This window comes from Ochotona curzoniae, unplaced genomic scaffold (genome assembly GCF_017591425.1).
Source record: "Ochotona curzoniae isolate NIBS_2020 unplaced genomic scaffold, NIBS_Ocur_1.0 contig_883, whole genome shotgun sequence".
Lineage (NCBI taxonomy): Eukaryota > Metazoa > Chordata > Mammalia > Lagomorpha > Ochotonidae > Ochotona > Ochotona curzoniae.
The window spans coordinates 1,548,836-1,572,653 of record NW_024466599.1 but is presented as its reverse complement, the minus strand read 5'-3'; the positions used below and the strand labels follow the sequence as shown (position 1 = coordinate 1,572,653).

Sequence of the window (23,818 nt, the reverse complement as noted above, 5' to 3'; positions counted from 1 at the left end):
GTTTATTTGTGATTACCTGAAGCCTGGGCTTACAGCACAACAGAATAGTTCCCATGCAGATAACATGCCAAGGAGCGTCTGTTGTCACCTTATAGAAACACGCACACCCCCGCAGCCTACTTTCCCAGGGGACCCTACCCCCGGCTTTGCACTTGGGTGTCGGGACAAGGCATCGCTTTCCCGGAGACTAACAATGACATAAGGACTGCCCGGGTCGGACAGCACCCGCACGCCCCCGCACCCTGTGCACCTCCAGAAAAGCGGTGTGGCGCGGAGCACGGCTGCTCACACGTTCTCCTTGTCAAACTCACACATGAAGTACATGGTGATATGACAGGCCACGTCGTTCCAGCCCCCCGAGGCCACCATCTCCACGCAGTCCTCCTCGTCGTAGGCGTTGTTGGGCTCCCCGCTGCGCCACTTGTTGAAGGTCTGCATGGGCGAGCGGTCCGAGTACACGAAGGCACCCTCACGCTCTAGGTCGTTGATGCCGATGAAAACGCGCGACAGCCCGGCCTGCGCCAGGTACGAGGCCATCAACCCGTTGGCCGCCTCGTCCTTGGGCATGCCCAGCGTGCCACCACGCCCCTGGCAGGCCAGCTGCGCGTCTGCGTACCTCTTCTCCTCCTTCACCAGCAGGTACAGCTTGCTGTCCGTCTCCCGCACGCCGGCCACAACTGCGGGGGAGGGCAGGGCTGGAAAGTGAGCACTTGCATTCCGTAAACAAACTTGATGCACACCCCGCACCGCTGGCACAGCACGCACCGCTGGCACAGCACGCACCACACGCACGCATGGCACGCACAGCACACACGGCACGCACCGCTGGCACAGCACGCACCGCACGCACAGCACGCATGGTACGCACCACACACACACCCGGCATCGCACGCCCCACACACACACCCCACACCGCTGGCACAGCACGCACCACGTGCACAGCACACACGGCACGCACGGCACGCACGGCACGCACCGCGTGGCACACCCCGCACCGCTGGCACAGCACGGACCGCTGACACAGCACGCCCCACACGCACGGCACGCACCGCTGGCACAGCACACCCCACATGCACAGCACGCCCCACATGCACGGCACGCACCGCACGCACAGCACGCACGGCATGCATGGCACGCACCACACACACACCCGGCATCGCACGCACAGCATGCATCGCACGCACAGCACGCACCACACGCACGGCACGCACCACACAGGGCGTCGGGGCTGGGAGGGGGCGGCACAGGCGGGGCCGCACTGACAACAACGCACCATTTTTTATGAACTTGAGCTCGGCGGTCAGCTGGCTGACCTGGTTGTCCATCTCGCCAATGGCCTTGCGGAGCTGGCTGCACTCACATGGAATGCCTGCAGACGAGACCCAGAGCGTCAACAGAGAACAAGATGCCAAGTACCGACCCCCCACCCCCCGCGGGTATATCCTTTCAAAAAGTTCTCTAGAAGGCAGAGGGGACACGAGCCAGCTACGCCCACAGGCCCACTCCTCAAGTGCCCATCTCAGCCAGGAGCCCAGAGCTGAACTGGCGGTTCCCATGAGGGTGTCAGGGACCCAGTCACTGGGTCCTCATTGCTGCCTGCCAGAGTGTGCCTCACCAGGAAGCTGGAATCCAAAGCGGAGCCAGACTGGAAGGCAGACATTCGGGGTGGCATGTTAGCCACTGTGCCAAACACCCTCCACCAAAATGTGGACCTGATTCCCCAGGCGCACTGTGGAAGGAGCTGGGCCAGCCCCAGAGGACTTCCCTGTGCTTAGCAGTGCGAAGAGCAGGTGCTGGTGCCGGGAGGAAAGGAAGGGCAGCCAGGGTCATGGCCCAGCAGAGTCAGGGCCACGCTGCAGGGCTAGGGGATAGGAGAGACAGCACCAACAGTGGAGGAAAGTGGGAAGCGGATGTCTGAATGTGGGGGGCGGGGCCGTGAGGAGCCCAAGGTGCTCCCCGTGGGTGGTGCCTGGTCAGAGGGAGGCATGGGGCTCTCCTGTCTAAAAATGACATAAGGACTGCCCAGAGCAGGGGGCAGGTGGTGGGTGCAGAGCGGGACGCCAGCGTCCTGGGAACCTGGTGGGAGCAGGGCCAGGCACTGCTGGAGGAGAAGAGTGGCCTGAGTCGCCCACAGGGATCCTGGAGACCCCCTTCAGGAGGCAGGGAGTGGAGCCCCAGGTGGGGAGCAGCCAGAGGCCAGCTCAGGGAGGGCTTCTTGGGGCCTTTCAAAGCGGATTCTCTTTGTTGGAGGATGCAGACACTTGGTGGGCATTGAGGTCGAGAGGTTAAGCCACTGGTACTAGCTGCCAAACCAACTCACCCGGGCACATGCAGGGTGGGGGGCATCAGGTGGTGGCCTGAATGCCTGAGTCCCTGCCACCCACGGGCAAGACACACTTGGATTCCTCAACTCCTGGCTTAATCTTGGCCCAGCCCTGGCTGTTGGGAGCGCTGGATGGAAGATGCACTCTCTCTTTCTCCCTCCCTCCCTCTCTCCCTCTCTGTCATTGTTTCAAATAACCAAATCTTTAAGATAATGACAATAATTAAGGAAGCACTTGAGGGTATTTAAACGGTGTTAGAGGGAGCTGACAAGAAGATACAGGGACTTAAGAGGCAGAAAGGCGCCCAGTGTCACCTATGGGAGCTGTGACACAGGTGTCCTGACGCAGAGCCCACAACAGAAGCAAGGGCTGGCCCGCAGGCAGCAGGCGCCCTCCTGAACGCCTGCACAGCTGCACACACTGTGTGCCTGCTTCGTGGGCGGGACACAAGGACTCCTGGCTGCCTGTCACCCCGGCCAGCTTAGCCCCTTGTGTGGAGGGGCCTGGCGCTAAGCCCAGGCAGCCCAGGCAGCCCTAGTGGCCGCTGATTCCTAATCCCAGCAGCTGTGATTGCCCAGGAGCCAGTGCCCAGTGTCAGGGCTCCTCCTGAGCTCCTGGGACCCTCACTCTCCTGTCAACAGCTCCCTCCCCACATTCCCACTACACCCCACCTTGCTGATCCTCAGCCAGCTGCACTGCCCAGGCAGGCCCTGTGGACACAGGACCCTTTAGCCAGCTGTGCTGCCCAGGCAGGCCCCGTGGACACAGGACCCCAGTGCTCTCCGGAACCCAGAACTCCCTGCCCCCACTCCCAAACTGGAAGCTTGATGTTTGTTGGATTTGAGTTTGTGGTTTCTCATTCCTGGAAGTTTTCTCTAAGACACATGTTTAAAGCCAACTGGGCCCGGTGCAGTGGCCTAGCGGCTAAAGTCCTCACCTTGAACGCGCCAGGATCTCATATGCGAGCCAGTTCTAATCCCAGCAGCTCCACTTCCCATCCAGCTCCCTGCTTGTGGGCTGGGAGAGCAGTCGAGGATGGCCCAAAACCTTGGGACCCTGCACCCACGTGGGGGACCAGGAGGAAGCTCCTGGCTCCTAGCTTCGGATTGGCATAGCACCGGCTGTTGCACTCACTTGGGGAGTGAATCAATGGATGGAAGATCTTTCTCTTTGTCTCCCCTCCTCTCTGTATATCTGACTTTGTAATAAAAATAAATAAATCTTTTTTAAAAAAGATTAAGGCCAACTGTTGTAATCGGAGAATATGGAAGCACTTCTGCTGATGCAGAAGAACAGAACTGGACAACTACCTGAAACAAACGATGACGGCAGAACATCTCGGTGAACGTGGCCAGTGGCCAGTGGCCAGTGGAGGGTGACACCACCCTCGGGTCGGTGACATCGGCAGCAGCTCAGAACTATGCAGACCACGTGGACGGACCCTCGGAATGGGCACACACAGACTCTGGGCTGATGTGCGGTGGCACTGGGACGTGTGCATGAGTGGTTTCCCCTTTGTCTCTCCCCTTCCCCCAGGAACAACAACAAGAAATAGCAAATTTGGAAGCAATGAATTCATCCCATTTTCCCTAATCCTCGATCCTTCCCACCCTGATCAACCACGTAATCATTATTAGAAAATAAAAGTTATTTTGAAAAAATTAAGGTCAAGCTCAGTAGTGCTGGGTCCTGCAGTCGTGTTGGGGCGCCAGGTAGGACGGTGTTGAGGTCGTACAGGTGTGTTGGGGTCACCCCACCCAGATGGGACGGTTTTTGCTCATTTTCCTTCCATTCATTTTTTTTAAAGGTTTAGTTATCCGAAAGGCAGAGTGACAGAGATAAAGGCAAAGACACAAAGAAAGAGGACTTCTGTGCCACATTCACTGCCAAGCGCCCACAGCTGCCCTCCTTCCTGCCTCCACGGCCAGGGCCAGCCTGGACAGACCCTGTCACCCAGGACTGAGTGCTCACCCAGGGGCCTTCATGCAAAGGAAGCCCTGCAACGCTGCACTCGCGGGTGTGGCTGACAGGAGAGGGCTGACCGAGCTAGCAGCTCCCTGCGTGGACACGGCCAGGACTGAGAGGGCCAGTGCTCCCTGCCATGTTTGCTTTCTGACTTACATCTGAAAATGCAACTTTTAACACAGATTGTTAACAAGCCATGGATAATCTGTGCTGTACCTGGTTCTCCATTGGGGCCGGGGGGCCCTATGTCACCTGAATCTCCTTTTTCACCTAGAGCAAGAAAAGAAAAGCAAAGCAAGAGGCAAGATTAGACTCATTGATTAGAAGTGGATTTGTTCTACAAGCTGAACACTAAGGTTAAATATGTTAGGGCCGGCACAATGGCTAATCCTCCCCCCGCAAGCACCTGCATCCCCGATGGGCACTGGTTCATGTCCAAGTTGCTCCACTTCCCATCCAGGTCCCTGCTTATAATCTGGGAAAGCAGTGGGGGATGGCCCAAAGCCTTGGGACCCTGAACCCGTGTGGAAGACCCAGAAGAAACCACTGGCTCCTGGCTTCAGATTAGCTCAGCTCAGGCTGTAGCACCCATTTGGGGAGTGAACTAGCAAATGGAAGATCATTCTCTCTCTCTCCTTTTCTCCACAAATCCAATAAAAATGACCAAATGTTTTTAAGTTGGCTCTGTTGCACGGTGCTGTGAAGTATAGGGACTGTGTGCACAGGGCAGGGGAGTCACCTGACAGGCCTGTCTGAGTCAGTCCGGGCAGTGCAGCCCAACTGGCTGGTTGCTTTCTGCATAGAACCTTGGGTCTCCTCCGCCCTGGGAGTGGTCACCAGGTCTGACAGCGACTCCCAGTGTGTCTCCTGCCACACAGGCGGGCTCACCGTGTACAAGGTCTGAGCCCAAGTGGAACTTGCTGGCCATCCGAAGAAGAGGCTGGCTGTGCGGAAGCCCTCCCGACGGTGTGGAGCTTGGTGGGCCTCGCTGCCCCTCAGTTCCTGAGCACAGGAAGCAGCAGGATGCTGGTGAGGACTTCCAGGGTTCCGAAGACGGCTGGAGCCACCAGCTATGTGAACACAAACTTCAAACAGCTTGCAGGAAAATGAGATTAAAGATTTATTGTGGTGCAGAAAAAAATAATCTGAACTTTTCATAAAGTGTGTTTTCCATGAATTTCCTGAAGATGCCTCATGTTCCTAAAGCGTCAGCATTCTCCTGGCTGGGGAGCCTGAGGTCTCCGTCAGAGGGCAGCACCCTCCGCCTCGCCTCCACAATCCACTCACGGAATGGCAATCTCTGCCCCCCAGTGGCTTGTGCCAGGCTAGAAAATGCCTGGGAGCCCAAGCTGACAAGGAGGGAGCAGGGAGCCAGCGTCTGCTGGGTAAACCATGGCGGTCCTGAGCCCCTGCCGTACAGTCGAAGGGGCCACTGCCCTTCCCACACATTGCACATCACACACCACACAGAACAGCCAGCACTGGAAGCATCCTGAGTGCCCCTCAGCAGGTGAACAGGCCAGCAAACCACAGTCCACCCAGGCAAGGCATGGCACTCAGCCTTCAGGAGGAAGTTCTGACAGCCGCGCAGCACGCATGCCACTGAAGGCCCTGCACCCAACAAACCAAGCCAGACACGCAGGCAAAGACACAGTAAATCGGTCAACACAGCAAGCTGACGATCGCTGTGGGGCGGGGGAGGCGCGTTGCACTGCCACCCGGCAGGGACCACTCCCTCTGCAACTCTGCCTTTCAAATAAGTCCATCTTAAGAGAAAATAATAGGTAGCATAAACTTTAAATTTTTTAAAGATTAATTTGTTTTGATCGGGAAGGCAGATTTACTGAGAGAAAACAAAACAGAGAGGAAGACCACAATGGCCAGAGCTGAGCCAAACTGAAGCCAGGACCTTCTGGGCCGCCCACGCAGATGCAGGGTCCCAAGGCTTTGGGCCGTCCCCTGCTGCCTTCCAGGCCACAAGCAGGGAGCTGAATGGGAAGTGGAGCAGCTAGGACACAAACCAGCAACCATATATGATCCTGGCATTTGCAGGGTGCCACTAGGCCATCGTGCCAGACCCCAAATAAATCCATCTTTTTAAAATAAATAAAGGCTTGGTCACTCCTACAACAGGGGCTTCCTGCCCTAAGACACTGGCCTGCTTCTCTTCCCCTAAAGGACCCTTTCCTCTAGGACCAGTTACCTGAACCTGCCAACTGCTTGCACCCCAGCGCTTGGCCACATGCTGCCTTGTGGACCGTGCACCACAGCTGAATGCCCTGCTGCCTGCAGTTCTCAGTGGTGCTCCCTGTGCCAGGCCTTCCCAGCTAAGCCTCCTCACTGTCAACACACAGTAGGATGCCAGAGAGAGCTGCCACCCACTGGGTGCCCAAGGATCCAGCACAGTATGTGCTCAGAAGGTTCTGTTGAGGGGACACAGGACGGGGCAGAGCCATGGTGAGCAGTGGTGACCCTTGGCTCTCCAAAGCTCGAGCTTCCTCTCCAGGAGGACAGTAGCTCCTGAGCTGCCCAGCCCCCTAGGCAGTGCGAGCTGGAGATGGCAGCCATGGAGACCAGGTGGATCACTCAGCTGCCATTCACAGCTGCTGTTGTCAACAGGGCCCTGCTCCCCAAGGGGTCATCACAAACTTTCCCCAGCCCAAAGGGGCGTGGTAGACAGACACCTTGCCTGGTGAGCACAACCCATCAGCCGCAAGAGGCTTTTGTGTCTGCTGGAACTCCCTGAGGAGGCTCCAACTGAAGAGTCAGGCCCCTGCCCAGGCACGTGAGGTCCAGATGCCCACCAGCCGAGGTCCTGCAGATGGGCACACAGAGCCAGCCCCATGCAGTCACTCCCAGTACGGGGGCTCGCTGCAGTGCCAGTTCATGCATGAGTGGCACAGGCACATGAATGGGAACACCAGCAGGGCTCAGGGTGCAGAACCACGAGCCCGAGGAACTGATGAGACCAGAGTCACAAGTACCTTTAGCACCAATAGGGCCGATCTTTCCGTGACGACCCACACTGCCTTTCTGCCCTTTGTCCCCCATGTCTCCTGTGGAAAACAAGAAGATCAAGGTTGATGGATAGCAGGGGATGGAGCCTCCTCCTCAAGGACTCATGCTCACATTCTAGGGACATGGTGACCTGCACAACATCACACGCTCACACACTCACGTGCACAGGGGACAAGGTGGCCTGCTGTACAATGTCTCACACACAGGGGATGGGGTGACATGTACAATGTCACACGCTCACACACATGTGCACAGGGGACAAGGTGGCCTGCTGTACAATGTCTCACACACAGGGATGTGGTGACATGTACAATGTTACACGCTCACGTGCACAGGGACAAGGTGGCCTGCTGTACAATGTCTCACACACAGGGGATGGGGTGACATGTACAATGTTACACGCTCACACACATGTGCACAGGGGACAAGGTGGCCTGCTGTACAATGTCTCACACACAGGGGATGTAGTGACATGTACAATGTTACACGCTCACGTGCACAGGGGACAAGGTGGCCTGCTGTACAATGTCACATACACAGAGCATGTGGTGACATGTACAATGTCACACACTCACGTGCACAGGGCATGTGGTGGCCTCTACACACATGTACATGGGAACACACAGGGGATGTATCATGATCATGCATAGACTGTCCAGGAACACCTTCACTGGCCCCCTTGGTGCCTTCTCCACGGGAGGATGCAGTGCTCTAAAGCACACGCTTGCTACGAAACAAAGGCCATTGGTGCATCCCTAGGAGCCCCCACCCGGGGTCCCTTTGCTGTGACTGTGAGAAGGAAGAGGAGGAGGACAAGGTCTCTCTGCAGCCCAGCCGGGCAGTGCTTGCCGTCTTGTTCCACGCCTGCAACTCTGTGAGCTCACTCCTGGGCTCCGCTGCACATCTGAAGGGAGCATTCTGAGAGATGGAGTACCTGGCACTAGGCGGCCCCCTACCACCCTACCTCCTCCCCACCATGGCAGGAGGGCGCCAGGCTAGCTTGGCTCCCCTGTGGGCCCACAGGACCAGGGGTCTGCCCTGTGCAGAATGACTGAGGAGCACAGACCTCGCCCCACCCAGGGGCCAACTCATGCACAGCAAAGCACTGCGGGGATGGGTCCTGCCCCTAAGCCATCTGGTGCCCTGGATGGTTGCCCCACTGGGGGCTGGCCATTCCCTGTGACCCAGAACCGGCAACCCTGAACCCCCAGTCTTGTCTGACTAAGCAGCTGCAACATTCTCTGAACTCAGGGCAGAGACCAGAGGACAAAACAGTGGTGGACATGGACACACGTGAACACACAGACACGCTCAGGGAACTGGCTCCAACTGCATACAAATCCAGCACATATACGCCTCCTTCAGTGATGAAAAGGACCAACAGCAGGTCCGGGGGCACCAGGAGCAGCGCGCCAGGGATGCTCTCCTGAGGCTGAGTGGGCCACACACCACCCACTGGATGCCAGGGACGATGGGGGAGTATCAGGGTCCCTCGTCCCGCGAGCAAGACTCCGATACGGTATAGACACTTTGAAAAGTTTATTGCTGCGGACTTCAAGCATAGCGGCAAAGCGAAAGCAGTTACAACAGTTGTAAGATTTATTGCAGCGAAAGCAATTACAATATAGCCTTGAAGCGCACCTGGGGGAGTCTCCTTATTTAACTATTTTTACCCACAACTTTTTTACATTACACAAACCAATCCATACACAGCTCCTCACATCACGCGGCGAGCACACCAATCATGACTTAGGTCACGTAGCTTCCCTGCGTGCTCGGCCCAATCCTCAGTAACTTCCCGAAACCTGTTTACCACGTTGGTGCCACGAAGCAATGGTCAACAAGAGCCATCTTTGAAGCGCGGCTCCGCTCTCCACAGGGTAGGGCCCTACAACTGTGGGTGATGCTAGGACCCAGAGTCTACTGGGGATGACAGGGAAAAGGACCAACGGCTTAGTCCAGGAACCAAGGAAACCACAGGAAAGGCAGACGGTGCCACAGAAACCCAGCTCAGGCGCGGGGCCAGTGGGTGGAGGAGGAGACAAAACCCTGCCTAGGATGCAACAGGCATTGCGAAGGTGGCAGCTACCAGGGCAGGCAGTGGGCAGGGACCCAGGCAGAAGAGGGACAGCACCACCTTGTCAGAGGTGCAGCAAGAGCTGGAGTGGCGAGGTGACCCCTGTGACTGGCTGCTGTGTCCAGGCGAGAAGGAATCAGGGTGGGGACAGACACCTGGGGCCTGCAGGTTCTTCCCAGGGATGGGTGCCCCTGGGGAGCCCCAGGCACTGAAGAAGAAGAGTGGAGGGGTGCTGTGAGGCTCTGAGCTGCCTCTGCCAGAGCAAGTAGCAGGGGAGGTACCGGATAAAGACGAGGCCCCATGGGCACCAAGGATCCAGGGGGCAAGCAGAGCCCCAGGGTTGAGGTGCACATGGAGCCGAGGATAAAACCAAAAGCACCTGAAAACATCTTGGCAGTAACTTCAGTAGACTTGACACTGCCGGTACTGAGTGCATCACTCCATGCGAGAATGGATTACACAAACTATACCCAAAACACCGTGTCAGCTGAGGTGAGGCAAGAACCCACGGCTGGGACGGCGAGGGGTGTGTGGCCCAGCAGCTGAGATGTGGCTTGGGGTGCACATACCGGACAGCAGTGAGTGGGACCAGTCCCAGCTTCCTGCTCACGCACAGGACACCTGTGGGATCTCTCCACTCCCAGCTCCCACCTGGCCACCCAGCCTTGGCCGTGCAGGGCAACTGGGGAGTGAACCAGCGGGCAGGGTGCCTGTGCTCATGGTCTCTGCTTTAATGCAGACATATACTTGGATATTTAAGACTTCCTGCACCCGGCAGAGAGCTCTTACCCAGCCTCGTGTTGGCCAACTGCCCCTCCACAGCAAGGATACAAACCCCCACGGAAGTGGGCAAACAAGAGCTGGACTTGGCCAGGTGAGTGGGGCCATTGTGGCAGGACCTCAGGAGGGCGGAGGACAGACAAATGCTCATGCTTTCTCTCCACACAGCAAGACGGCAGCCATTGGCCAGGAGTCCCCACGGGAGCCAAGCCTGGTCGTGGAGCCACGAGACCCCAGAGGAGCTGGCCTCACGCCACAGGGCTGCGGCCACCGAGAGCAGCCGCCAGGACCTGTGCGCCTGGTCGTGTGTCTGGCACAGTGGCCCCAGCACATGGGCAGCTCCGCCTGGCCAGGCTCTCCGTGTCCCTCAGTGTGCTCAAAGACCAGTAAGGATTTCCTGCTTGTTCTCTTACAAAGCGAGAAACCCAGGCCCCTGCAATGCCGGAGCACCAGGAGGTGCTGTGCCTGCTCTCAGGGCGGCTTCTGGCCCTGGCTCATGCTGACCCTTGGGCTGGACACGCAGGGTTGAGCCACCGGATACGGTGGGCAACTCGAGCTGGCACTGCCCTGCCTGGCCTTCCAGCTGTGGCTACTGCTACCTCTCCCGCATCTGTGATCTGCCACGTACCCTCTCAGAGAAGTTGCTTCCTGCCCAAAGCAGGCGGGTGTCCCTGTTCTAGAGAACCAAGCTTGTCATCTAGGGCAGAAGCCCAGAGAGACACAGGAGTGGCCGGGCTGAGTGCCCGTGCCGGCAGTCCCAGCCCTGCCCGGGCTGATAACAGCAAGTGGAGAGTGGCCTGCATGTCCCCACACGCAGCAGAAAGCTATCACCTGGTCCCCAGAAAACGGTCCAGACACCTGCAGGGTCCCAAACCAGACCAGGTGCAGCTCTCCTGGAGCCCCACGCCCTCTATAGGATGGCACCCTCATGGCATGCAGAGCTGCTGTAAGCACTGGGGACTTCACAGCAACCAAATGCATAAAGGGGAAGGGTTTGGAGGCTCAAGCCCCAACAAGGATGGTGGCAAGCATGTGCCGAGGAAGAGTCCAGTGGGAAGGCCCAGCTCAGCTTCTAGAACAAGCCCCTCACCATAGCCCTGTGCCCAGGCATGGCCTCCAGTTTGCTGAGGGGCTCCCACTAACCCACTCCTGCTGGCTCCACCACCTCCCAGGAGCACCACCCTGGGACCAAGCCTTCCGCAGGGGTCTTTGGGGTCACCCTAAGCACAGCCCAGACAATGGACACAAGCCCCTGTGCATGCCACACACTACATGTACCACACATACACACACACTTCTGTGGTTATCCCTAAGGCTCATGTGCTGGCAGTGTCGAGGTGGCAGGATCCACGCACTGCAGAGCTGGGCCAAGTCCGGGGTGCTGAGGTTACCACGGAGCTGCTTGGAAGAGTCCGGAAGATCCAACAGAAGATCCAGGAAGAGAGAGGGAGTGGTTACAAGGCAAGGTGCCTGGTCCATCCTGCTCTGGCTTCCTGTCTCACAGTGCACACTCTCCCCACTGAGGTGCCACACCACCAGGTCCTCAACAGAGACCAAGGAGACACAGCCTCCTGAGCTGAGCTTGGACTTGAAACCTCCAAAACGGAGCTAGACAAGCCCTTCACTAAACTGTAACCCTGCCTGTGTTGTCATGGCAACGGATAGCAGACAATACATGCTATGCACACACAACATATACATCCATGTACATTGACACATCAGTCTGCATCCATACTTCACACATGCATATGTGGACAGGTGTGCATACATAGCATGCTGTGCACAGCTGCATGTGTATGCCATAGACGCAGAAAGAAATGCATGCACACATGTACAAACACTTACACACGTAAGGCCTGTAAGTACACATCCATGTGCATGCAGGAATCACATGCAACATGCACAATACATACATGTGCATGGAGACACAGCTGCACACCTGCATATACAAATACAACCACAGTGCTCTATACACATGTGTGCAGACACACAAACACATTCACACACAGCATGCACTGTGCGTGTGCATGCTCCAAGCACATGCACCCTTTGGTCCTGACACACTCAGGGCGGGGAGGCTGCTCAGTCCAGGGTGGGCTTTGAGGCACCCAGGAGGCCCCCTTCACCCTGGCCCACGAAGACAGCCACACAGTGGCACCCAGGGCTGTGGCTGGCCATGTCCAGGAAACAGGCAAAGCTGCGAAAGGCTGCCACCCCCTGAGGTGCCAACCCAGAAGCCCAGGCACTCACGCAGCCGAGGCAGCAAGAGGGAACCAAACCAAACCCAAAGCTAGCAGAAAAGGAACTAACAAGCAGAGCGTGCATTGGTGCAAAGAGGCCAAACACCACACCAGGAAAACCAGACGGCTAAGAGCTGCTCTTTAAAAAGATCCTCAGAAGGACAGATGATGTTTAGCTAGACTGAAAGGAAGGATTCAAAACCAGAAAAGGAAGAGGAGACATCACCATGGAAACCACAGAAACACACTGTTAGAAAAGGCTAATATGAGCAATTACACCTCAAAACACTGGATAATCTAAAAGGAAGGAATAAATTCCTAGAATCATACAACCTCGCAAGATTGAACAATGGGAAATAGGAAAACTGAACATACCAGAGATGAGTGAGGAGACGGTATCAGTAAATAAACATCTCCCATTAAAAACAAAAAAAAAAGACTGCAGGATCAAAGGCTCCATGGCTACCTCACAGCAAACACTTCTGAAGGATTAACGCCAAGCCATTCCAAATTCTTCAAAAAGAACTGACAGGGAGTGGGGACTTTGGAGCTGACCTCACAAAGCCAGCACTATCCTGATGCTCCAGCCTGAAAGGCACAAACCCTCCCTGATGCGCAGGTGCCAGACTTCTCCCAGTCAGCTGGGAGCAACAAGAGCTTTCAACAGGCATGACCAACAACCGTGATGACTCACGTTAACAGGCTGACAGGTAAATTTAATATGATCACATCAATAGATACCAAAAAAAGGCATCTGGGCCTGGCGGCGTGGCCTAGTGGCTAAAGTCCTCGCCTTGAGCGCCAGGATCCCATATGGGCGCCAGTTCTAATCCCAGCAGCTCCACTTCCCATCCAGCTCCCTGTTTGTGGCCTGGGAAAGCAGTCGAGGACGGCCCAATGCTTTGGGACCCTGCACGCTTGTGGGAGACCCGGAAGAGGTTCCTGGTTCCCAGCTTCGGATCGGCACAGCACAGGCCGTTGCGCTCACTTGCAGAGTGAATCATCAGTTGGAAGATCTTCCTCTCTGTCTCTCCTCCTCTCTGTATATCTGACTTTGTAATAAAAATAAAATAAATCTTTTTTTAAAAAAAGGCATCTGCAACAACCTTCTATGATAGCCTAAGTTCAAACAAGAACCACAACTCGACGCAATGGAGGCCACACGTAACAGGCTCACGGCTGACGTCAGCTGCACTGGTGCAAAGACGAAAGCTTCCTCTGAGATCAGGAAGGGCCCACCGAACTGGGAGTTCCAGCCGCAGCCTGGGTTCTGGTTTGAATTCCGCCTGCTCCGCTTCCCATCCAGCTTTGTGGTAATGGTCTGGGAAAGCGATGAAAGCTGGTCCAAACAGCTTGAGCCCCTGCACCTACACGGGGGACCTGGATGAAGTCCCAGGCTCCTGCCTTCAGTCCAGCCCAGTCTACTGTTGCAAACACTTAAAAAGTGAATCAACGGATGAAAGATTCTCTTTCTCTCTCTCTCCCCTGCCCCTCTCTCCCTCTGTCTATGGTTCTGCCTTTCAAATAAGTAAATAAATCTTTCTTAAAAAGATTTATTTTTATTACAAAGTCAGATATACAGAGAGGAGGAGAGACAGAGAGGAAGATCTTCCGTCTGATGATTCACTCCGCAAGTGAGCGCAATGGCCGATGCTGTGCCGATCCGAAGCCAGGAGCCAGGAACCTCCTCCAGGTCTCCCACAAGCGTGCAGGGTCCCAAAGCATTGGGCCGTCCTCGACTGCTTTCCCAAGCCACAAACAGGGAGCTGGATGAGAAGTAGGGCTGCCGGGATTAGAGCCAGTGCCCATATGGGATCCCGGTGCGCTCAAGGCGAGGACTTTAGCTGCTAGGCCACGCTGCTGGGCCCTAAATAAGTAAATATTAAAAAAAAAAAAAGATAGGAATGCCATATGACCCAACAATCCCGCCGCTGAGTGTGCACCGGGAGGAACTAGACGTGCTGATTTCATTTCTGTGCAGCTGTGCTCGCTGCGGCTGAGCCAGTGATGATGCCTAAACATCTGCCACCTGACAAATGAATAAGAGCCGGAATGTTTATTTAGCCTTTTCAACCAAAGAAAAGGGGGCAGCATTGTGGCCCAGCATGTCAGGCCACCTCTTACAACACGTGCAGAGCCTGGGATGGAATTCTGACTCTAACCTAACCCGGCTGTCACAGGGAGAGTGAACCAGCATATTGGATGAATCAATCTCTCTCTCTCTCTCTCTCTCTCTCTCTCTCTCTGCCATTCTGCTTTTCAAGTGGATGAAAATAAACAAACAAGCACGTATATTTAGAATTAGAAATTCCTCGGCCTGGTGTGACGGCTCAGTGGCTTAAATCCTCACTTTGCATATTGGCAGGATCCCATATTGGCATTGATTTGTGTCCTAGCTGCTCCACTTCCCACCCAGCTCCCTGCCTGTGCCTGAAAAAGCAGTAGAGGACAGCCCAAACTTGGGACCCTGCACCCATGTGGGAGACTGGCAGGATGCTCCTGACTCCTGGCTTCAGATTGTCTCAGGTCAGCCCTTGTGGCCACTAGGAAATGAACCAGCAGACAGAAGATCTTTCTCTCTCCTTCTCTCTGTAAATCTGCCTTTCCAATAAAAATAATTAATTCATTTTAAAAAAAGAATTAGAGATTCCTGCCAATCGTGCCAGCACGGGTCCAGCTGGAGGACGGTCCGGCCAGTGAAGCCAGGCAGACGCTGAGGCATCCGCTGTCCCTCTGCATGCGGCGTCTCAAGCAGTGCCCCTCACAGAGCAGGGGTCGATACCAGGGGACGATAGTCAAAGGGTTACAGCCCTGCTGCGTGTGCTCACGTGACCCCAGGGGGACAGAGAGCCAGAGAACACGCACTGATACAAGCCAGGATAACTGGCCAGGCTATGCCAGCAGGGCTCCCTGCCTCGTGCGGCCAGTGGATGAGGTGTGGCCTTCCAGAAGCCCTGCCGTTCTAAGGCTCTGTGTGGGCCCACAGAGGTGGGAGAGCAGGAAGAGGGCCTCAGTCCACCCAATGGCAGTGCTCCGCAAGGTACCTGGTCTCCGAGGCTGACCGCTCGCCCAGGCTTTGTGGCACACAGACAAGCCCCGGCACTGCACAGCTAAGCAGGGGCAAGGCAGCCAGTGTGTGCGGAGAGAGAGCCCAGCACAGCCATGATGTCTGAGGGCCGTCAACCAACCAGCACCTGGGCAAGTAAACCCACAGTGTCAGCACATCAAGCCACAGGCGTTGCTGCCTCTGAAGCATGCTCGCATTGTAAATGTGGTACATGCGCATTGCAGAAAACATTCAAAGTACAGAAAAGAACACGGAAGGGATGCCAGTGCCCACAGGCCTGCCATCCGGCAAAACCAGCTACCAGCACTCTCCTTCCTTATTGTCACGTGGTGATCAGCTCTGCCTCTGAGCCGGGGCTCTGCTGCCTTCATTTCCAACCAGTACGCCATGGTCAGCCCACTTCCTACTGGCCTCCTCACAAGTAAACCCCAGTGCTGGCAACCTGCTCTGAGCGGCAGTGACACCCCGAGACAGTGCGGCTCATGACTGACCCCATAGAAGTCAGGGTTGGGTGGCTCCTGGACTGACCAGGCTCACCCAGGAAGCACGGGATTTGAGACTCCCCTGGCCAGGCCCCTGTGCTGCTCCTCAACTCCTCAAGGTTGGTTCCTTCAGAGCGCTCTGAGCCTCCCCAGGTGCCCAGCCAGAAATCCTGATGGCAGACCATGGGAAGAGCCAGACTCTGTGCTGGGGGCTCGGTCCCACAAGACCAGAAGATACCAGGTGCACATTGGCAATCATGTGACTTGCACCAGCTCTGAGGATGAGAGAGGACAGTGCCGATATGATGACGATCATGATGATGGCAGGACAGAGTAAATGGTGGCATCACTGGCCCCTGGGCATGGAGCCCAAGCATTGGTGTCCATCCTAAAGGCGAGTTCACAACCATTGGCAAGTAGGGAGGACCCACTTTCTAGGCTATGAACTCATCAACCACAGAAGACAGGCGTGCTGCCCTGCTGGCCCCACACGTCTCATGTAAGTCACACCAAGCTCTCTATTTAGCCCTGGGGCAGATGCTGGGGTCCGTGCAGTGGGTATTGATGGCATGAAGGTGTGAAGAGAACAGCTCCCCCGTGTGGCAAGGCCCGGGGGAGTCTCCAGCTGTTAGGCAAGGCCCAGCGGATTTCTCTCTGACCACCTTGACACAGTTTCACCACCTTTTTGCATGGACACTCAAGCACCCCACTAAGAATTCTGTAATCTATTGAGGCATTGTTTGCCCCTGTGGGATGGCTTTTATCACCAACGTGAGCTTGAGAGTTAATGTTATTGATAATATCTTGGTGAGTGGGCCTTTAACTGAGCACAGGAGTACAATTAAACCCATGCCATTTCTGGACACCTTATTGTGTGCCTACCCATTGCCCTGAAATCGGGCCCAGACATATAGCACACCTTCTGGGAAGGGGCTTGAAAATATCCTAAATATTAATACAAGTGATGGGAGTGAGAGCTGAAACTGCTATGGCAATAAATATAGTTATTGTTATCTCAAAGGCTAGCCTGTCTTTGCAATTTTTTTGGAACATAGAAAATATAACTGTTTTAGCCACTTTTACAATTTTTAGCTAGAGGAATTAAGGATGCTTTTATTAAAGAAAAATGCTTTTGATTATTGTCTTATTGTTTATGGGGTTGTAGGAGTCTATAGTTGTAGGGGGATTTTAACTTTTTTAGTTTCTGTTTTAGATTTTAAGTTTTTCCCTTGTAACCTATTTTCCCATTAAATAATAGGTAAATTGCAGAAATAAAAATGTGGTAGGAATGTACTACTGATTAGCAGGTAATCGCATGTGCCTTGGCCTTGGAGTCCTGGCTGTTGCTCCATGACTACTGTTGAAGAATGAATAATAGCTTGCTTTGAAGAATATGAATACAGTATTTTGCAGAATTATCTTTAGCGGCACCTGCTTAGCCTTGAAGAGCAGACGGAGTGACCAAATATCTGTACGTGCCCCCCTAGTCTTGAAGTAAAAAGAGAATAGTTGCTTGTGCAGAAGCTTGAGAAGGGTTTTAAGTAAATAAAAAGGACAATTTTTCTTGAGCTGTTGTGAGAACGCACCAAGTGTCTGTGTCTGTGTCTTTCTTTATCGCCGACTCCACGCACCCTTCCCGAGCTCCGAACTCGGCTGGAGCTGGACTCCGGCAGGCAGACAGCACAAGCACCTTCCCTCAAGCAGCAAGTCACTGCCCCGCCTCCTTTATGGCAGAAAGTCCCTGGTGTGCTCCCCACCTATGACTATCAGGACGGGCACCAAGGGCTACATCCCAACTGCCAAGCAGACCACTGGGAAATGGACTGCGCTCGTAGGCCAAGAACTCTGAGGTCATCCACTCCATTTCAGATATCCCACATGGGATGGAAGATGCCCAGATTCTTCCTCACAGGCCTCACAGCATCTACTGTCATCAGAACAACAGTCAAGAGCCCTAAGTGTTCCTCAGAAACAGAAGAACAATAAACTTCCTTCGGGACTAAGGAGAGCTTTCTCTGGCCCTTATTTAGTTCCAACTTTGGATCCCCACCCTCTCTTGCAATGACAATCAGGGTTACTCTGATGCTCCCCCCCAAAAAAAATTTAAAATTAGATTAGATAGACAGAGACCAATAAGGAAAGCTTAGAACCAGACAGGAAACGGTCAGCAGGGACTTACATATACCTTACTAGGTAGGACATAAAGATTAGTTACTCCTCACTAAAGTAATGAAGATTTCTCTGCACACCCCTCCTAAAACTGCTTTGCGCCTCAATTTAACGTTAACATATGCCTTGTTAGAGTTATAAACTGATTGGGACTATCCTAAAATCCGCCAAGTTCAACATAAGATGTATAGCAGCCAGATGTGTATAAACTAAAATTGAAATGTCAATGAAGTAGTCACAGGATGTGGTTAAGAACTTGCATTTTCTAACATATTGGTCACTCAATACCATGTCAATTAACCCCATAATGTTGTAAACTGTTATTGATGTTATGTTGTGGCTTTTAATTGATCGGGACGATATTCTGCCAGCTCTGCCTTCAGACCATGGATGGTCTCCCCAAGAAACTTTGAATTGATCTGGACAACAAGATGCTGGACTCTATGCATGGTACATGCTTGCAATGAAGGAATCATGACTGGATTTGAACTGTAGTACTGCAATAATGTGGAGGATTCCATCATGGGGAGGAGCATGGGGAGGGGCTGGGAAATCCCAGAGCCTGTGAAACTGTGTCATAAAACAAAATTAAGTTTAACAAAAAAAGGAAAGAAAATCCCTGGTGTTAAAGCTGCCAGTCCCTCACTGACTTCTGCCCACCCTGGCCAGGCCACGTGGGGCTCTGTCAGGGGCCCAGGGGCCCATGCACCTACCTCACTCTCTCCCCAGGGCTCAGAGCGGGGTGGCGCTCCCATGAGGAAGGCAGGGGCTACTCACCGAGGATGGACAGGCAGGCGCACAGGACTGTCTGTGTTGTGAGCCTTTGTTAAAGCTACCCGCTTTGGACCCGGTGACTGCCTTTCCAGGAAGATACTCAGACACAACAGGCTTCTCAAAGCGGAACCAAAGAGGCTCCTCATGGACTTTATGAAGTCCTCTTGGATGTCAGAAAAGCACCAGTAAGAACGAACAGAAAGAGTGTTTGAAAAAGACAGAAAAGGAAGTCCAAGAAAACAACAAAAAGATGAACCACAAATGCCTGTGCCCTGAAAACCATCCGGGCAGCAGAGCCGCGCTCGGCCCTCCCAGGGCGGTGGGGTCGTGGGCAGGGTGAGTGTTCCAGACATCAGGAGGGAGGTGCTGGGGTGGGACAAAGGCATCCCAGACCCCAGTGCTCCCACACGGCACCACAGACTCCTCAAAACACATGCGTCTCATGTGTCCCAGGCCCTTAGCCCCCAGCTGTGCTCTGTGAAGGCCAGGCCTGTGCACGACGGTGAAGTGCCCGGGAAGATGCAGGCCATGCCACAGACCCAGCACGGGCTCCCAGACACTCTGTGCACACTCTCAACACGAGAACCAGTCCCACCCTGCTCCAGAGTGCACACAGACTCAGAGCCGTGCAGGTGTAGCTTGGGGCCCACGTACCTTTTTCTCCCGTGGGGCCGACTCGTCCGGGCCGTCCTGGGGCACCCTTATCTCCCTTTTCCCCCGTGTCTCCTGTGGAAGAAGGCACGCCTGTTTAGCTCCTAGCCTGGCCAGCACAGGGCTCCAGTGTGGGGTGAGGACAAGCAGCCACTAGCGCAGCCCCTCTCCCCCCGATTCCGGGGCCCCCAGTCTCCCTGCCCTCCTGACTGAAGCACCACCTGCACCCTCTGCCAGGTGCCCTCCTGGGCTGCAGTCCTCATCACGCACACACTCCTGTCCAGCAGGCTGCCCCTCCGTCTGTCAAGACCCTGACCCCAGCCTCACCTGACCCTCACCGTCTCTTTCCCCCAGTGCGCGGGACCCTGCTTCACCACACACTAATACGTACTACTCCTCCCACAACATGTGGTTGTGTGTGTGTGAGTGTGTGTGTGATCTGGGGGTAGTGAGGGGGTATGAGTGAGTGTAATGTAGGGTGACTGTGTGGGTGTGATGTGGGGGTGACTGTGTGTGTGTGATGTGGGGTGACTTGCGACTGTGAGTGTGTGGGTGTGCAAGTTGTGTGGCATACAACTATGAGATGTGACTGTGTGTGACTTGTGTGGATGTGACAGTCACACAAGACATTCTCCAGAGTGGTACCTGCTTGGCTTTCCCTATGTCCTCTGCTGCATTTTCTCATCTGTGGGAGACCCACATGGAGCCCTGGCTCCTGGCTTTATCTGGCTCAGTCCAGCCATGGTGATCATGTGAAGAGTGAACCAGCACATGGAAGAGTCTCCCTCTCTATAACTCTGACTTTCAAATGAATAAATCATTTTTTAAAAAGAACAACCATATGGGCCCAGCATGGTGGTTCAGTGGCTAAATGCTTGCCTTGCAAGTGCCAGGATCTCATATGGGCATCAGTTCAAGTATGGCTGATCCACCTCCCATCCAACTCCCTGCCTGTGGCCTGGAAAACAGTGGAGGATGGCCCAAAGCCTTGGGACCCTGCACCCATGTGGGAGACCTGGAGGAAGCTCCTGGCTCCTGGCTTTGATGGCCCCTGGACTGGCCAGGCTCACAGGGAAGCATGGCTAAACCACTCCTAGCATGGGATTTGAGGCTCGTTTGTCTTTTGAAAAAGCAAACATGTACCAAATGCATAGAAGCCATGCTTTATGAGAGCTTTTAGGTTGGTTTCCCAGAGTATTCGAGATTTCATTGCAGAATCAGGAGCTCTTCTCTCCCAGGAGCTGGAAGCATAAGGCAAGCAGGAACCAGTGCCTGGGTCACCCCTGTCGCACAGCCCCCCAGGTTACCCCTGCCGCCCCCCAGCCTGGATCCTACAAGAACCATCCCTACCCCTGAGTCACCCCTGCTGCCCCAGCCTGGATCCTACAGGAACCAGTCCCCCCCGGCCACTCCTGTACCCACCCTGGAACCACCTCATAGAGCCCAGCCAGGCTGGCAGGTGCTGCGGCTGAGGCTCGTCAGACAAGGCTGAGGCCCCACAGCTGTGTACAATGGGCAAGGGCCGTGGGGACCCTGCAGCTCCTCCATAGCACCCGGAAAGGGGCCATGCATGCCTTAGCAGCACTCCCACCACCGCAGGCTGTGGGTGGAGCTGAGTGTGTGAGAATGCCCAGCGGGGCCTGACTGGCACAGCAGGAGTCTGGCCGCCCACCCACATGCTCCCCCCGCCCCCCCCACCGCCTGCACGCCCCCGCATGCCTTTCCCCTTTCATCCGTCTGAGAGAAGCTGGACTGGCTGACGGATGACAGCCCACGTGCTCGTGACCATCCCTGAGAACGGGACAGAGCAGCCTGGAAGACCCTCCCCTTGGAGCGATCCTCCCACAGGGCTCCCTGCGGGAATGCCCTTTGCAGAAGCTGGCCAGCTCTAAGAGCAGAGGCACTCGATGCTTCCGACAGCCTCCGCGGCTTTCCTCTCACACAGCTTCTCACAAGAAGGTGCTTTTCAAGTTGCAAACTAATGAGTGGGGACCTGTGTTGTCCTGTATTGCAACATGGCAGGAAAAGCCAACATCCCATATGGGCACCAGTTCAAGTCCAGGCTGCTCCACTTCCAACCCAGCTCCCTGCTAATGCACTTGGCAAAGCAATAGAAAATGGCCCGAGTGCTCGGGCTTCTGCACCCACGTGGGAGACGTGGAGGAAGTGAACCAGTGGAAGGAGGATCTCTCTTTGGCTCTCTCTGTAACTGTGCCTTTCTCAGGATCCAGGGTAGGAACACGGGAGGCCTGGCCTGCCACCAAGCTGCTGTGGGCCTCGTTTCTTATCTGTGCACTGGGCCAAGGGAGATGGGACCGTGCAGACAGTCCCAGAGCTGCAGCGGCAGGAACTGCCCCACCCCCAGGTGCCGTGATGCATGGCCCAGAAGAGAGCAAAGGCCTGCTCCTAACTCCTTTCAGAAGTAGAGTCCACGGCCGAGGAAGGTCTAGTCCAGCCCTGGATTGTACAGGTGGGAAGCTGAGGCCCAGCGAAGTAAGCCACTAGCTGGGAGCTGGAGCCATCTTTGCATCCTGCCGCCCAGCTGCTTGGCTGTGAGCATGACCGCATGGCTGGCCCGAAGGCCACTGACGAGCTCAGGGCTGAGTGATCAGTTACCTTTGAGGCCCGGGACGAGAATCTGCACAGAGCAGGCCTCCTCTGCATTCTGCTGTGCACATCCGAGCGGTGGCAGTGCCAGCAGGGTCAGGCTGAAGATGGCGCTGCAGAGAGCCAGGCTGCACTTCATCCTGAACTAGACAGGACTCTGCCCCTGCAGGAATAGAGGAGAAAGTGACTCCAGCCCAGGCCCAGCATCCTGCAATCCACGGACGTGCCATTCCTGCACATGCGTGGACTGTGTGCAGCCCCCACATACCGTGGGCTGTGTGCAATCCCCATATGCCATGGGCTGTGTGCAATCCCCATACACCGTGGGTTGTGTGCAATCCCCATATGCCATGGGCTGTGTGCAGCCCCCATACACCGTGGGCTGTGTGCAATCCCCATATGCCATGGGCTGTGTGCAATCCCCATACACCGTGGGTTGTGTGCAATCCCCATATGCCATGGGCTGTGTGCAGCCCCCATACACCGTGGGTTGTGTGCAATCCCCATATACTGTGGGCTGTGTGCAGCCCCCATACACCGTGGGCTGTGTGCAATCCCCATACACCGTGGGCTGTGTGCAGCCCCCATACACCGTGGGTTGTGTGCAATCCCCATATACTGTGGGCTGTGTGCAGCCCCCATACACCGTGGGCTGTGTGCAGCCCCCATACACTGTGGGTTGTGTGCAATCCCCATATGCCATGGGCTGTGTGCAATCCCCATACACCGTGGGTTGTGTGCAATCCCCATATGCCATGGGCTGTGTGCAGCCCCCATACACCGTGGGTTGTGTGCAATCCCCATACGCCATGGGCTGTGTGCAGCCCCCATACACCGTGGGTTGTGTGCAATCCCCATACACCGTGGGCTGTGTGCAGCCCCCATACACCGTGGGCTGTGTGCAATCCCCATACACCATGGGCTGTGTGCAATCCCCATACACCGTGGGCTGTGTGCAGCCCCCATACACCGTGGGCTGTGTGCAATCCCCATACACCGTGGGCTGTGTGCAGCCCCCACATGCTGTGAGCAGGGCAGGAGCATTCTGGCTTCACTGCATCTAGGTAGAGGGGCTGGACCAGTCTGCAGCCCCTTACATCACCATTGTTTACATAGTTGAGAGGGACGCATTCCCATGTGGATCTCTGATTAGGGTGGGAAGGGGGAGTTATGGAACAAGGTTATTTTTCTCCTGTGCCTGAAGGGTAAAGGGGAGGGAGCCACTCCTTGCTGTTTAACTATCAGTGCCCTTAGAGACCTCCATGTGGGGAAGGGTGTCCATGGGTGTTACTTGAGTGGTTTTGATAAGCATCATTGCTCCAGGGTTGAGAAAATCTTTCCAAGGTCTATTGGCTGACCAAGCCCACCTTAGTGCATGCACAGGCCCAGGAACACGCTGCAAAGTTTGACCAGGAGGACTGTCCAACCTGTTCTGCTTTCCATCTTCTGACGAGGCAGTTGTGCCCCTGCTGTCTTAGATCGCTGTCATGTGCCCCGCGTGCTTCGAGGCACACTGTCCACTACACAGGCATCTGCAACTGAGCAGGCCCAGGTCCCGTGCATACACTCCAAGATCAGACAACAAATCCCAGAATTTTCCCTGAGTCCATCAGTCCAGCTGGGGAGTCCCCAAAGAAACTTGGCCAGAGGTGGCCTCGGACCTG

The 23,818-nt window shown here is 55.2% G+C and overlaps 1 protein-coding gene across 5 annotated transcripts; it reads right to left on the bottom strand.

The window, feature by feature from the left end:
- On the bottom strand, positions 1-22,369 carry COLEC11 (collectin subfamily member 11). Of its 5 annotated transcripts, none has more exons than XM_040993914.1 (6): positions 22,164-22,369; positions 19,551-19,622; positions 7,274-7,345; positions 4,506-4,559; positions 1,274-1,369; positions 1-695 (listed from the first exon to the last, which is right to left on the bottom strand). In XM_040993914.1, exons 1-6 carry the CDS (start codon positions 22,291-22,293, stop codon positions 286-288), a joined length of 834 nt encoding a protein of 277 aa, XP_040849848.1. In that variant the 5' UTR covers positions 22,294-22,369; the 3' UTR covers positions 1-285. The 5 variants fall into 5 exon arrangements, with proteins under 5 accessions (XP_040849848.1, XP_040849847.1, XP_040849850.1 ...); XM_040993913.1 differs by having other exon boundaries at positions 1-677; XM_040993916.1 differs by lacking the exon at positions 7,274-7,345 and having other exon boundaries at positions 1-677.
- Between the last annotated feature and the right edge of the window lie 1,449 nt (positions 22,370-23,818).

What these genes read in the sequence shown, in the direction of transcription:
- COLEC11 (XM_040993914.1), bottom strand. Translation starts at nt 22,293, where the DNA reads ATGAAGTGCAGCCTGGCTCTCTGCAGCGCCATCTTCAGCCTGACCCTG. An exon ending in TCTCGTCCCGGGCCTCAAAG is followed by an intron (nt 19,623 to 22,163) that starts GTAACTGATCAC and finishes CTTCTTCCACAG; the next exon opens with GAGACACGGGGGAAAAGGGA. An exon ending in CGGCCCCACGGGAGAAAAAG is followed by an intron (nt 7,346 to 19,550) that starts GTACGTGGGCCC and finishes TGTTTTCCACAG; the next exon opens with GAGACATGGGGGACAAAGGG.